The sequence below is a fragment of the Anser cygnoides genome, chromosome Z, assembly GCF_040182565.1.
Source record: "Anser cygnoides isolate HZ-2024a breed goose chromosome Z, Taihu_goose_T2T_genome, whole genome shotgun sequence".
NCBI lineage: Eukaryota > Metazoa > Chordata > Aves > Anseriformes > Anatidae > Anser > Anser cygnoides.
Window position 1 is genome coordinate 50,028,534 of NC_089912.1, and position 16,303 is coordinate 50,044,836.

Sequence of the window (16,303 nt, forward strand, 5' to 3'; positions counted from 1 at the left end):
TGTTTTCTTTTAATATACGCTGGATATTTCTGGAACAGTATTTCTGTCAGTTAATTGAATATTACACGACGTTAACTAATATGTTTTTTATTCCAGATGAAGAGCAGTTGAATGAGAAGCTGGGCTCAAAGGAACCATCATCAGGATAGAATTTGTAGAGCATAAGCATAACCATAGTGTTATAATTATGGTGCACTTGTGAGTGTAGTATCTTCTCCAAACACTACCCAGATGAGAAGCTGTGTTCCTTTTATTTCTTGCTGAGCCTATATTCCAGACCGCTTGTTCAAGCGTCAGTTGCCTTTCCTCGTTCCTCCAATTCTATGTAATCCACTTCAGTATTCTGCCAGCAGCCCATCAGCTGTGTACAAAATGATATATTTTGTAAACACAGTTTAAAAAATAGCAGATGATGTGGGTATGATGTAATTTTAGAAAATGGAAAAACAAAAACTCAAATGAGAAATAATGAACTTATTAAAATCTGTCTTGCCTTTTCCAAAAAACATGTGTTTTGTGCTCTGTCTTCGTATGATTCTCCTCTCCTTTTGAGACTTCTAGTCAAGTATTACCATCAGTTTTCCCGGTTGATAAAGACCCCACTTTATTAAAAAAAACTGACACCGAAGTGCATATTCTTTTAGACAGTTTACTGAATAAAATTTTTTAAATGAAGTTTTAAAAAATTATGGTTTGTGGTAGTGTTAATGCTACTTTATTTCTGAACAGTAGATATTATCTAATAAATTTTTATAAGTATGTATATTATTATGTATACGTACATGTTTATGACATTGTGATGTAGCTAACTGACAATATGTAAAATAGGGGAAAAAATTGTAAAAGTTCAAATTCTGCCAGATAAACTATGTACTACAGGAGTACTGACCCCTAACCTTATGTGTTTACAGTATTTTGAAGCATTGCAAAGCAATTTTGTTTTTCAGTTCTGGTGTATCTTTCTCATCTTTTCTTCCAAAACAGTTGGAGAAAGGTTTTAAGAAGAATCTCAACTTATATATGACATTTTCCTTTTAAAGCAGAATTTGACAGGTTTAATGAAAAGAGATTTATGTGGCCAGGTGTGGAAGTTAAAAGGTGGCTGCTGACTGCTAACTCATTGAAGATACTTTGTTCTTGTACCAAAGCACTAGCAGCAGAACTGCTAAGAGGGGAATGCTTTGTAATACTCCATTTCCATGTTGATCTAGTCATGGTCAAACAGAGACAGAATTGGAAGCTCAGACAATATCTGTGGGCTGTCTGGAATAAACAGAGCCGTGTTGCTTGCAGAACTGTGTGCTCTACAGCCTGGCGCTGGTGACTTCACAAAGGCTTCCCAGGTGACTGTCCCAAGGAGTGGTGCCCTGATCAGGAGGGCCTTGAAAGCAGGACCCACAGAGCTCTGGTCAGGACACCACCAGGCCAGGAAAGGAGCTGATGAGCTGGGATGTGCTCTTTCAGTACAGTCAGTACCATCGTTGTGTGCTGTAATGATGCTTCTGGAGGTTCCCAGATTCTTTTCTGACACCACTGTCTCCAGGGACTGCTGCTGCTAAGGAGATTTTTCCACTATAGAGCATTACCTGATCTGTAACCGTTTTTCTTAGCAAACATGCCTCCCACGTCTCCTGTGCCTTTGCACAAGGTTGCATCCTTGAAGAAATGCGTTTGTCAGCTGTGCTCCTGCGGGTATGTAAAAGAGGATGGGGGAAGGAGTTTGTTTGGCTAGCAAGCTGCATTGCTCCTTACGGCTGCAGATGTTTTTGACTGCTATAAGTTGCATATGGAAAATTAGAAATAAAAGTGTTTTAGAGCAGTTTTAAAACAGTAATGATTTTTTCCACATAGTGCCTATTGAATGTTATGGTTCTTGGTTTTGTCATAAGAGTAAACGTGTCAGAGAGACTTCCCATTTTGGCTTAAGTAAGCGGATTGCCTCTCCAGGAGGAGAGCTTTAAACTTTGCCTACAAACCGGCTTTTGAATAGGTGTTACTGCCTTTGGTAAGTGTTTTATTTAGTACAAAGTGATACTTCCTCTGTAAACATGCAAATTCTGGAAAAGACGCAGGGTGAGAGCTTTACACATACAAAAGACAACTGAATATAGCAGGATGCATTAGTAGTTTTGTTAAGTGTAATTCTTGTGAGTGTACGCAAGCTCTTTTCTTGAAAGTAGTAATGAACTTTAGGCCTTCTGGCATGAGATCTGTTCTCCCATACTTGCAGATTAAAAGTAAAAATTATGATTAGGTAGAAAAAATAATCTTTGACTCTTGCCTTAGTTTGCTTTGAAGTTGTTAAATTATGAAGACAGTAAAAAGTGAAAGATGCCCACACAGAGTTCACATCAGCCTGGTATGCATTATTTTTATTCATCATGAGTAACAAATGCATGTACTCCAAAAAGAAAACTAATACAAATGTTACCAGACTATTAAGCTGTATGTTTTAAGTGTTTTTTTATCAAAGTCTTACTGATAAGATACAAACACCACTGCTCCTTCCATTCTTCATCCTGTATTTACTGTTCCTTTTTTTGATTGTTATTTAGATTTGACTTTGGAACGTGTTAAAGAGAGGAACAACAGTGATTTGATTACCCTGTTAGGGGGCCACGGTATCAAGGACCTAAATTTATAGCACTCAGATCTGGGTTGAAAGGGATCCTCTGGTTCTGACCAAGTACCACATAGGCCCATCTTTGAGCCTCTCAGTAGTCTTTCAGTAATCATAGAATATCCTGAGTTGGAAGGGACCCGCAGAGACGATTGAGTCCCCAAAGGAGCTAGATGAACTGCCAGGATAGCTAAATATTAAAGATGTAGATAATACCTTTGTTATGGCTTACCTTAAGAAAAATTAAACTGGATTTTGGATTGCTGCCATGTTCACAGTTCTGGATTAAGAAGTAACAGCAAAGAACTTTGAGCATGGATGTTTTTTGTTTCCTGTGAATACCTGGCCTCTGACTGCAAGTAGTATATATTAAAGAAAAAATAACTGTGTGCTTTAGGAATCTTTTTTTTTTTTTTTTTTAATTGATTACAGGCAACTAGAAGATCATGGGTTTTGTGCTGTAGGTAGTAGTTCACCTGCCTACTGGTTTGTGGTGAATACTTTAAAATTTTGGTTAGGTTTATATTAGGATGACATCATAATTATGTTGAGATTTAGGATGAAATCCTTCCCTTGTGGAGCAGTGAGGAGGTGGAGTTGGGGGAGCAACAGTGTGTTAGTAGCAGCTACAGATAAAATCTTGTGCAATGTTTTTGTGACTTCTGTACTAGAGAGCAGTCACGCAAACTGGCTTTTTGTAGCAGCAGCAACACTGAGGTGTTTCAGACAGTGAGTTTGTAGCTGTTTTCTTTTTTCCCATCCCAACAATTTATGTGTCTTCTGACTAAAATCTCTGAAATTAAGAATGTACATGGGCAAGAGCAACTGCAAACAAGGCTTCCTTCCTTCCTTGGTGGTGCATCTTGGGTACGTTTATGCACAAGGAAGTAATACTGAGCCCATAGGCCGTAAAGGCCAGAAGCTCACAGCTGGGGCCATTGTAATGCCTTGCTCAAGAGATGAGCAGTTTTCACAGTTTCATGGGGATCAGCGAGAACGAAGCAGATTTTTATTCGGTGTATTTGATAAGACATTAGGAAAAATTTCTTTACCGTGAGGGTGGGTGGTCAAACACTGGAACAAGCTTCCTAGAGAGGTGGTTGATGCCCCGTGCCAGTCAGTGTTCAAATGGCTTTTGGATAATGCCTTCAATAGTATGCTTTAACTTTTGGTTAGCCCTGAAGTGGTCCAGCAATTGGACCTGATGGTCTTTGTAGGCTCCTTCCAACTACCACTGTTTTATTCTGTAAGGGAACAGGACAAAATTATGTGCTGTAACATGGCGTAGCACTTATTTATAGTTTATATATATATGTATGTTGAAATAATTGTATGCTTTTGCATAGTAACTCATAACTTTTCATTGTTTTGTATGGAGAAGAGTTTGTTCATCTTCATTGTAACTATGGAGAGGTTTCTCAGAGTTGAACTGGTAGATGACAAAATATTTGTTAGCTACTTTTATTTTATTTTTTAATTGGTGAGAGGAAGAAGATGAGTAGGAATTTAAAAGAATGTGAGTACTCCAGTTTGAGATGAGTCATGTGGTCCTTTAGCAAGCTTGAATTACATTTATGGCTTGATAGTTCTGGTTCACTATTGCGGGTTGCATTGTTTGGAAAAACTTTGCCGAAAAATTACTCTATCCAGTTTCTGCTAGTGATTTGCAGAAGAGCTCTGTCTTTCCACCTGCAACACTTACGCAACTTCAGGTGGGCTAACTTGTTAAACGTGGTACCGCTTGGAAGTGGCTCTTCCATATAATATGGAGAGCAGCTTCTGGACCATGCTACCTACCTGGTGTTACCTACCTGCACTCCAGTCTATGCGGGGCTGTTCAGCTGTGCCTGGTGCATTGCGTGTAGGCTCACAGCTGGGGAACTGTTTAGTTGGCATGAAGCAGAAATGCAGAGGGTTAGGGTATCTTTCTGTTCCTATTCTGGGTACATCAACAATTCTAAGTCATGTATCACATCTGGTGGTGCTTTGCTTTGTCACGAACAGTGGTTTCTGATACATTTACATGTAGGCAGAGACATCCCCAACAAGTGGATCTAATCCATAATCACTCATACATGTTCTTTCTGGCTACTTAACTGTCTCTTCCAGCTGCAAGCATTTTAGCAGTAAGCAATTGTGAAAACTAGGCAAGCAAAGCTGCAAAAAGCAGTTTCATGTTTAATGGAAAGCACCACAGGAGCCAGGGACACAATTATATCATTTCTGTTTGTGTGTGGACACCTTTAATTGGTTAAAGAGCTTATTTACACAGTATCCTTCATAAATAAATAAGTGAAACAACTGAGCAAAGACAAATAGACTAAGAACAGTCCTTGTCCCAAGAAACTTTTAGGTGAAGACAATTCAATGCAAGAAGCCTAATTAGAGGTGTGGAAGATAGATGTTTTAAATCCAAATAGGACTGATGATGTCTATGCTGTAGCTCCTGCAGGTAATAGTTGAATGAAAGAAATGACAGTACACAACTGTTGCGAGTAAAGTTGATGGTAGCTAAAGTAGCCTGTGAGAAAGAAAGGAAGTGGTGGGCTGTGTGTTACCAATGTGATTCAGAATAACATAGAAAGCTGTACGTGTTTGCAGGAACAGTGCTGTACAGATAATCAAAGATCATTAGGTAAACTGTGAGAAATACCTGTTTCCCCTGTCCTTGGAACAGGTTTGCTTATAGCTATTCTGGTTCCATGTTGCATTACATGCTCTTATGAGATGGAAATAGTGTTTAGATCTCAGTCAGTTCATTTTAATGGAAGGACTAAATCAAAATTCCTGGTAGTAACTTCTATCAAAGGTGCTTGATTGTGAATTTTGCAGTGTAGATCATCTCAGGTTCAGAATCCAGGCAGCTCAGCCATTATTCAGTCCATCGTCCTGTCTGCTTACCTAGTCCATGCTTCACCAGTTTGTTTGTGAGAACATTAAGGGAGACAATGTCAAAAGCCTCACTGAGGTTGAGGTAAGCAACATCCACTGCTTACCTCTCATCCACCAAGCCAGTCTTACTATTACAGAAAGCTATCAGGTTGGTTTAACCCTGATTTCCCCTTCATAAATCTATGCTGACCTCTCCAAATTACCTTCTTGCCTGGAATTGGTTTTCCGGCATTGTTTGCTCTGCCATCTACGCAGGGTGATGTTGAGGCTGACTGGCCTGTTTTTCCTGTTCTTGTTCTTAAAGATGGGAATGACAGTTGTTCCCCCCCTAGTCCTGAGAAGCCTCTTCTTTGGGGGTTGGACACGACGATCTCTTGAGGTCCCTTCCAACCCCTACAATTCTGTGATTCTGGTTGCCACAACCTTTCAATACGAACTGAGAGTGTCCTCAAAATGGTATGGTTGAGTTTGTCTAGCACTTGTGGGTGCTCCATGGACTGGGTGCTCCATCAGGTCCTATGGATCTGGATGCGTCCGGTTTGCGTAAGTTTCTTAATGTGATCCTCCTCCACTAGAGGTAAGTCTTCCTTTCCCTGGACTTACCTGCTAATGTCAGACATGGGACAGCTGAAGGCTGGTCTTCATCAGAGACCAAGGCTGAGACAGATGCAAAGGTCACGCTCTCGCTGTGTAACACAGGCATTCAGGGAGTATCAACAGCCATTTATAGGAAATTGAGGCTGTTGATATTGAACTAAAATGCAAACAATTTGTGCAAGGCAAGAGTCATTTCCTGGGGCTTGACCAGCTATGCTGGTTTTCCAGGCAGGTTTTCTGCAGTAGGAAGAACAATCTCTGTGGCAATGCTGGTAGTTGTCTCTTCAAGTTACCTTTCAAGATTTAGTCAAGAGTGTATTTTCAGCTGAGTAAGCTTTATTCAACGTATGTCTATAGCCACTGTTTCACAAACATGGGAAGTGCTAATATCATAAAATCACGATTTTACTGTTTATCAATTTGGCAGTATTGTCTTTTTTTTTTTTGAATAGGTAGGAGTGCAAAATTAATATTTATGTCATTTCAAAAATTCTTTTTACATAGGGGTAGAGCAAATGTATCCAGAAGAGAAGAGTTTTTGAGATGTTAGGCATTCTGAGATATCTTCTTTCATAGGCCTCAACATGGCATTATAGCAGTATACAATTCTGGAAAACAATAAAACATTAAAGTCTCAAACTATTAGATGGGTTAAAATGAAAATAGACTAGCAAGAAACAAAAAAATAGCTTAATTATGTTGCTTCAAAATCTATGTATTTTCATGGGTCATTGAACAACTAACTATACCTTCTGATGGAAGACATTGTTCAAAAATGATGGGGTCTTTCTATTGAAACTAGGTCAGGGTTATGAAAGCACAGGTAACTGCTCTTGGTGGGGTTTTGAAGATAGAACTGCTACATGTGTTGTGTTTCTGAAGTCAGCAGGGCACTTGTGACCTTCAATCCATTTTCAGTTTCCTTGCTAGAATCCTTTCTTTGTTTTTCAGGCTCTGGTGAAACTTGTTTGTGAGTGGAAAATAGTTTGTAAGGAAAATAGTGGCGGTGCTGTATATGAGTAGTGTATTTTTGTGAGCCTTGTGGTCTTCTGCAAATTGTGCATATGCCTTTTTGTTACATGGTCTGCCAGAATAATTTGCAGACCTGCATTTTGTGCCTCTAGCAATAGCTGACACTCAATTGACCTATGGCAGTAGTGCTTTATGAGTAAACTTGCTTCAAGTGTGTTGGTCTAAATATTTGAAATAATGTCTCTCTAAATTATCGTTCGACTTGTGAGACAACTTCAGTTCAAGAGCTAGTTGTGGCTGGAATAAAAGGGCTAAAGGTTTGCAAGTTGTCATCTTTCTGCTAGACATCCCAAGCATCACAGCTAATGTCACAGTGTCCCTTAAACAGCTTTCTCCTCTATCTTCCTTCTCCATCAGTTTGGTTACATCGTGAAGAATTTCCTGCTCTTTGCATGTATGGAAAGAAGTGACCTGGGGATGTGAATCCTGGATTTCCCCTTGGAGTCACCACGTACAGGTTTCTCAAATCGCAGGATGCCTCACGCTGTGAAGAACATTTCACAGCTGCACACACTCGACGAAAAGAACAGGCAAGAATCAAGACTAAGTGGTAGGAGACGTCAGTGGAGTGCCACCTGCTTATACCCTTGCAGATCTGCCTTGGTTAACATAAACCTGCTTTACCCGTTTAGTATCAAATTCCATCTTTCCTGATTTTAGGAGAATTAGAGAATTTTAGAAGAACAATAGGAGATTATTTTGTCTATCCTATTTACATTGCATGTAAATAGATGGCGTTTGAGGTGTATTTTAGTGTTGGATTGGTGCATTTCTTCGCGTAGAACAGCAGTACTACCTACTGCTGAAGTTGCCTTGTTCCTCTGGACAACTGTTCCCATTACTCTAGGTACAGTAAAGGGTCAGTGAAAGGGGGTTTGTGAAAAGGATCGTTACTCCCTGTGAAATCACTATTTTGTGATCGCACGAGAGACAATTTTAATCAGCTTGTTCTCTCAAAGTTATATCACTTCATGAGTCATGTGTACCATCTGCTGGACTGTAAGATAAAAGCCCAGGATAATGGGAGCAAGCGAGAACTGATTGGTTTTGCCCGTGGTTCATCAATGTCCTGATTTTTTTTCACCAGAAGATGGCAGCAGGCTGATGTTAGTCACAGACTTTCCTGACGCTTATTGTTTTGATAAATTTTGTGATATGGTTCTAAATATTTGGAACTGAATAGTTTGCCACAGCTGACAGTGTGAAAATGGACATTGCAAAGCACTGTGTGTCAAGCAGTTTTGTGGCTTTGTAGGTCTGCCTGTCTGCTGGTCTGCAGTCCTCTTCAAGTCTTGGCTTTTGTTCCTAAACATCAATGACAGACTTTCACTTGTCAGCATCTCAATAGCATTTAGTTTGGAAGAAAAATCAAAGCAGGTGGAGCTGATGCTTAAATTAGTTTGTATTTATTGCATATTGCCTTTCAGTTCAGGAAAATGTTTCATTCTGTTAGAATTAATTTGCCTGACAATAAACTTCAGTTAAGTCTGGATGTACATTTTCTGTGAGAAAGAGCAAAATTGGAGAAAGAACTGGAACTGATATTGTATGATACAGAAATAATTCCTGTTTGCACTGAGACGCCTATGTAAATATTGATTAAAAAATGTGGAGTTCAGCAGCTCTGACAGATGTTTTGTGGTATCTTTAGTGGAAAATAAGCTACGTTAGCCAAAGAAAAGATTTTTTTTTTTTTACCCTGTAGCCATAAATTAATCTTTATTGTAGTAAATATTTATAAAATCATAAAATAGTTTGGGTTGGAAGAAACTTTTAAGACCATCTTGTCTAAGCTCCCTGCCATGGTCAGGGACACTTCCCACCAGACCAGGTTGCTCAAAGCCCCATCCAGCCTGGCCTTGAGCACCTCCAGGGATGGGGCATCCACAGCTTCTCTGGCCAGCCTCTGCCAGTGCCTCACCACCCTCACAATAAAGAACTTCTTCCTAAAATCTAATCTAAATATATCCTTTTTCAGTTTAAAACTGTTATCCCTTGTCCTATCACTACGTGCTCCTGTAAAAAGTCTCTGTCTTTATTATAAGCCCTCTTTAAGTATTGAAAGGGTATTATAAGGTCTCCCTGGAGCATTCTCTTCTCCAGGCTGAACAGCCCCAACTCCCTCAGCCTGTCCTCAAAGAAGAGGTGCTCCAGCCTTCTGGTCATCTTCATGACCCTCCTCTGGAGCCACTCTAATGGCTCCATACCCTTTTATACTAGGGACCCCAGCACTGAATTCAGGACTCTAGGTGGGGTCTTATGAGAGCAGAGGGAGAGAGAACATTACCTCTCTCAACCTGCTGGCCACGCTGCTTTTGATGTAGCCCAGGATACGGTTGGTTTTCTGGGCTGCATGCACACACTGCCAGCTCATGTCCGAATTTCCATCCATCACTACCCCCAAATTCTTCTGTACAGACTTATTCTCAATCCATTCGTCACCCAGTTGGTACCGATGTTTGGGACTGACCTGACCCAGGTGCAGCACCTTGCAGTTGGCCTTATTGAACTTCATATGGGCTCACTTCTCACGCCTGTCCAGGCTCCTCTGGATGGCATTCCCTTCCTTCTGTTTTTTCAACTGCACCTCTAAGGTTAGCATTGTCTGAAAACTTGCTGAGGGTGCACTCGATCTTACTGTCTATGTCATTGATAAAGACATTAAATAGCACCAGTCCCAATACAGACCCCTGAGGAACACTGCTCATCACTGATCTCCACCTGGACATGAGCCATTGACCACAACTCTTTGTATGTGTCCATCCGGCCAATTCCTTATTAATAAAATAGTTTACCCTTCAAATCCATCTCTCTCTGATTTAGAGAAAAGGGTGTTGTATGGGACCATATCAGAGGCCTTACAGAAGTCCAGGTAGATGACATCAGCTGCTCGTCTCTTGTCCAGTGATGTAGTCATTCCATCACAGAAGGCCACTAGATTGGTCAGGCATTGATTTGTCCTTGATGAGTCCATGTTGGTTGTCTTGAATCACCTCCTTGTCTTCCATATGTCTTTATGTGGTTTTGAGGAGGGTCTGTTCCATGATCTCCCCAGGCACAGAGGTGAGGCTCACTCGTCTGTACTTCCCAGGTTCTTCCTTTCTATCCCTTTTAACAATGGGAATGATGTTTCCTTTCTGCCAGACACTGGAGACTTTGTCTGACTGCCAGGACTTTTCAAATATGACAGAGAATGGCTTGGCAACTCCATCAGCCAGTTCCCTCAGGCCCCTGGGATGCATGTCATCGGGCCCCACAGCATTATGTAGGTTCAGGTTCATCAGGTGGACTTGAACTCTATTTTCACTTACAGTGGGAGGGACTTTGCTCCGACAGTCCCTGCCTTAAGGTTCAGGGACTTGAAAGATGTGGGAAGAGTGATTTGCCAGTGAAGGCTGAGACAAAAAAAAGTTGAGTACCTTGACCTTCTCCCTGTCTGTTGTCATCATTTCTCCTGTTTTGTTTATCAGAGGAGGTACACTCTCTTTAGATTTTTCTGGCTAATGTTCATGTAGAATCACTTATTATTCTTTGCAACCCTTGCTACATTCAGCTCTAATTGTGCCTTGGATTTCCTGATCTCACCCCTACGTGTCCGTGTAGTGTCCCTGTACTCTTCCCAGGCTGCACATCCCTGCATCCACTGCCTGTGCATTTCCTTCTTACTCTTCAGTTTGGATCAGCAGGTCCTTGTTAAGCCATGCCGATTTCCTGTCTTCTCTGCTTGATTTTTTATGCGTGGGAATTGAGAGCTCTTGTGCTCTATGACAAGTCCTGCCAGCCTGAACAGTTCCTTTATCCCTAAGGACAGTTTTCCAAGGGATCTCACCCATTAAATCTGTAAACAACTTTTTGCTCTTCTAAAATTCAGGGTTCTTACTCTTTTGCCAGGCCAATATCCCTCAAGATAACAAACTCTACCAGGGCATGATCACAGGAGCCCAGACCATCTCCAGTCTTGACCTCTTTAATTAGTTCATCTGTGTTGGTGAGCATCAGGTCCAGTAACATTTCTCTCATTGGGCTATCTGCTGTCTGCAGCAAGATGTTATCCTCAGTGCACTCCAGAAGTCACCCAGATTGCTTACAGCTTGCCATATTGTTATTTCAGTTATCATGTTATTAACAAGTATGAAATGTCAGAGTCTCGATACATGTATGGATTGGCTACTTTCAAGTGTTCAGATAACTCAGAATAACTTTACCAATGGCAAAAATCTCCTTCTGAAGAATTTTATTTTTTTATGTAAAACACCAAATCCAGTCAGTGTGATCGCTTACCATCGCTCTAGGTTTTGATAAAAATGCCAAATCTTCAGATTTCCATGTGTATCTTAGGTTGTGCTTCTCTGAGGTATACAAAATGGCAAGGCACGTAAGAATAAGTTGAGTCTGGAGAAGAGGAGGCTCAGGGGAGCCCTTATTGCTCTCTACAGCTACCTGAAAGGAAGTTGTGGGGAGCTGAGGGTCAGCCTCTTCTCACAGGTCAGCATCTTCTCACAGTGTTAGGACTAGAGGGAATGGCCTCAAGCTGTGCCAGGGGAGGTTCAGGTTGGAAATGAGGAGACATTTCTTCTCAGAAAGAGCAGTCAGGCATTGGAACGAGTTGCCCAGGGAGGTGGTGGAGCCACTGTCGCTGGGGGTGTTCAAGGAAAGGTTGGACGTGGTGCTTAGGGACATGGTTTAGTGGGTGACATTGGTGGTAGGGGGATGGTTGGACCAGATGATCTTTGAGGTATTTTCCAACCTTAATAAGTCTATGACTCTGTGATTCTAAGAAATTACCTGGCCTGAGATCACTTGGGCTTGCCAAGACCCACTTGGCAGCTAACAAAGAGAAATAACGGACTGAGTCCAAGAGGGCACTTGTTGATTCCCACATGGTGATTTCTAGTTCACATCTGTAGCATCGATGTGCCAGCAGCTATTTTTACTGATCTGTTACAGCAAAACAAGCTAGCCGCTCCCAAACTAACAAATAAGCAAAAGACCAAAATATTTTTGAACTGACTCTCAATGAGTCTTTTCCTGTGGAGACGTTGTTTGGTTGTGTTATTTAAATTGTAGTATATTCCACAGAGACAATGTATCTGGACTGATCTTCCACAAGCAGCTGTAATTGCAATGTTTCCTAGCTTCTGAACTCTTTGTTTTGCACCATTGGTTCTATTAACTCTTATAAGAACCGAGCAGTACTCCTTAAGAGGCATATTACTCCAGAAAACTGCATTCCATAATTTGAGAGCAGCCTTCCAAACATATTTATGGAAAAAAAACCACAACATAAATCATTATCAAAATAATACTTTCAATGTGCAAGATGGCAGAAGTTCTCTAACTTGTGACAATCCATTAATTTAGGATTTGCACTGACTTTTGAAGTGAGCACCAGTGAACTGGCTCATTTTGATGACCAGTTTTGCATAAGCCAAAAGGGCAGGAATGAAGGATGTCAGATTTCAACCATTCACATACATACTTCTCATTAAAAATCTTAATATGTGGTCTACTTAGCATTGAAAGTCTCCACACATGTACTTTCAATCTCGTTATATCTGCTTTTTTTAAAGCGACTGAATACCTCTCGCTAGTGAGCTCTTGTGAGTTCATGTATCTGCACTTTAATGCAGCAGAGTAAGGAGGCTTTAACATGCCAAAGACAGTGTGTTCTTGCCAGTGTGTTTCTAAAACTAGTCCAAATCACCTAATAGTATAATTATTCACTGAAGAAAAATCCGAATTTCCAAAGTAGCTGTTCTTCCTAGCACTTGGACACCTCTTCTGCTGTCTTTTCCCACACTTCTTCCTTCCCACTTAATCTTTGGGTTTCTCTTTACCTCTGAGGGGTCTCAGTATTTCCCTCAAATCCATCAGCATCCCTCTACACTCTCTGTCCTCTTGTCTAAGTCCAGAAATATTCTTCCTGCACTGTTTATCCCCATCCTCCCCCTAAGCACATTTTCTCGTTTCAGTAGCAGATGTTTTCCTCTCCTGCTTCCACCCCCAGCATATTTCTCACATCTCTATGCACCTGGGAACATCTGCTCTCAGCTTGCAGCTTTTTTCCCTCCACATATCTGCCTGCTGCAGAGCCTTTTCTGATAGGAAATCTGCAGGAAATCTGCATCTGTGCTTTCAATGGGAATGAACAAAGCATAGTATCTGTCCCCTTCTCCAATTTGTCTCCTTCTGGTCTCCCACTCCAAATGCATGGCAAAAAGTATGAGGTTAGCGACAGATGCATGACAAAATTTATCTATTGGTTCTTTTTTTTTTTCCCTGCTCATATTAGCTTGATCTATTTAGTTAGCGCCATTAGATGTAGTTAATATTTATTTGAACAATACTTCTGGGTAGGCTTCATTTTCCGTGTGACATCTGCCTTGTAAAAATATTGTCCAAGAAATGATCTGTCATAGTGAACTAGGGTTTCCAACAGCATGTCTAAGTTTGCTACTGGTTGGAGTACTACCATTTTTTGAGAAGGTAGCTTACCCACTTTACTTCACAGCCAACCCAAATAACCTAGGAACATTTTCAGAAATTCAGTCTCTTGGAGCACATGATGGAAATATGGGCGATGCAGGTCTACAAGAGCACAGCCCTCTCCCAATTTTCAAGCATAGGAACACAACAACCCAGACTTGAGTTTATATTAATGGCTACTCAATTTCAAAGAAAAAAGTAACTTGGATTTAATGTGGGCAATCTGTTCCTATTAATTTTCTTTAAATTCAGATAGAAAGTGCTTTGCATTTCCAGCTGCTTAAACTGCACTCCATCAACTCTTTCACCAGGCAAGTGGGAAAAGTTTTGCTTTCAGATACTTCTCCTCCTTGTTTTTTCCTGGATGCTGACATCTGTACTGGGAGGAGAGACGGTAGGGTCATCCCACAGATCTTGCTGACTGCAGAACATAAAGGATGAGCAGAAAATTCAGATCCTCTACTTGCAGCCTTTAGCCTCCAGCTTTTCTGTTCTTGGTGCTTGGCAATGGGACATGAGCTGGTGTACAGGACTCAGCTGATGCCTCGCCTATTTTGTTGAAGGCCAGGGTCAGAATATGAGGTATTTTGCAGCTTGACTAGGCCTTTAAGCTGAGTATGTGCAATATTTCCAGTGCCTATTCCTTCTGCCACCTGTAGAATCACTTGACAAAGTGATAAAGGAAATAAAACAAAAGAGCATTGTCCCCTCCCACATCTCCTGACATGTCTTTGAATCTCCACTGAGGGTTTCTTTTTGCTGCTTCAAACAGGCATAACCTAGCATTGCCTGACCCTGCAAGTTTTGGTTCCATATCTTGGTAAGGTGAAGGTATGCAGGAATCTGTTCCTTCTCGTGGTTTCTGGTGGATTTTTGCGACCCTGCTTCTTAGGTTTCCTTTTCTCTAGATAGCCAGTGAGGAAGTGCAGCCCTCATCTATTCACTGTTTATGTGACATGAAATCTGGTCACACCCGTAATGTCCTGTCCCAATACAGAGTTAGAGATACTTCAAATCCTCAGTATCGTACAGCCTAGGTCCTGGGGAGAGCGTTTGCAAGGAAGAGAGAAGCCCAGAGAGCCCCGTGATTCTGCAGAAGCATTGATCTGAAGGGAAAGCGATCTGATGTGACCAAGCACTGCTAGTCCCTGTCCCTGCTCTTTTTGACTGTGCATCTGGCCTCCAAAGGGTGGCAACACACCCCTGGGGACAGGAGGCTGGCCTGAAAGGCATACGTAGTGCTCCTGCAACTGTGTTTTAACTTTTTCTGCTGTGGGGTGTTTGCTAACTATTCCGGCCAAAGCTGAATCCAGTGCTGAGTGTTGCTGTGATTTAGACACTTCTTTCCAGGTGTTTGGAAAGGCTGGAATGCTTTGGCCAATGTTCTAGGTACATTGTGCTCATGAGCATGTGGCTTCCTGATGAAAAAAGTTTAAAAGGTTATGCCTTTTATGAAGTACACAAGTTGTATCTTCCAGGTAGGAAATCCCAGAAAATATTGTGGCAGTTTTCATAGAATCACAGAATGGTATGGGTTGGAAGGCACCTTTTAGGATCATCTCATTTCAACCCCCTGCCATGGGCAGGGACACCTCTCACTAGACCAGGTTGCCTAAAGCCCCGTTACTCCTTGTCCTGTCACTACACTCCCTGGCAAAGAGTCTCACCCCAGCTCTCCTGTAGGCCCCCTTTAGGTACTGGATTTAATTAAAAAAAATTAATTAAAAATTACTGGTTTTAATTAAAAGAATGCATTTCCCCAGTTGAAACCTAACAATGGATCTTAGTTAATCTGATTGTAGTAAACACTGGTTTTTAGAAACCTACCTAAAGCTTATGAGAGATTAATTCTCTTTTTTAGTGTTACAAATTCTTGTTTACAGTCTGTGAAGGCCTCTTTTTTTTTTTTTTTTCCTGCTGAAAGGACTCTAACATCCAAATTATTACAAATGGCTGTTGAGAAGCATCTGGAATTCACTTTGTGAAAATTTATCATTATTACAAGTTGTGTAATCTGGAAGTATCTTAGTTTTCTCTAAAGTTTTTAGGAAAACAAGCTGATAAATTCTTGCACATAGAATAGAAAAGTTTAGCCATCATGCACTGAAAGAGCTAGCCAAAGGCAAAGCCAGAAATTTGTAACTAAGTAAATAGTTTTACTAATTTAATGCCATTTTGGGTACATGGACAAGTATTTCAGGCAGATTCTGTGTGTGAAATGCTATCAATCCTATCATAATTCTTACTGCTCTTTATTTAAATGTTCAAGCAACTGCCTCATGAATAAATAGTCTGATGTGCTGCAGCCTGGTACAAGTTCTCAGAAAGAGTATACGGATTGTACTGAAATAAAACAAAGGGGGTGTACTCTGGAGGTTGGTGTCCCTTTTGAATGGTTGTAACCAATTTGCTATTGCATTGGCATCTCTCCAAGAAATGCCCTGTCTTTTGTTTAAAATGCTTCTAAATATCGGAAATAAATAATCTGTGGTAATATACTTCAAAGAGAAGATAGGTAACTATGGCCCTTAATAGTTTTGTAAATAATTTCCAAGCCTTGCAGGACACATGACTACTTAGTGTGACCTACTTTCATAATGCATTGACTTTTGTGGAGCATTTGCCTTGAATATAATGATTTGTAATTGTAGAGGGACTTGTAGTCTTAATATATTT

At 40.8% G+C, this 16,303-nt stretch overlaps 1 protein-coding gene across 4 annotated transcripts in view; it reads left to right on the forward strand.

Moving 5' to 3' along the window:
* LOC106048354 (stabilizer of axonemal microtubules 1) overlaps positions 1–16,303 on the forward strand; it is a 58,701-nt gene that overhangs the window by 16,776 nt on the left and 25,622 nt on the right. For 2 of the 4 annotated variants that reach the window (XR_010827888.1, XM_066988656.1), the window contains one exon: positions 97–2,349. Coding sequence is in view for 2 of the 4 variants with exons in the window: in XM_066988656.1 (XP_066844757.1) it covers positions 97–149 (53 nt within the window). In the remaining 2 variants the exon portion in view is untranslated. Of the gene's footprint in view, positions 1–96; positions 2,350–7,498; positions 7,839–16,303 lie in introns of those variants that run through there. The other 2 variants (XR_010827887.1, XM_066988659.1) reach the window with 2 other exon arrangements.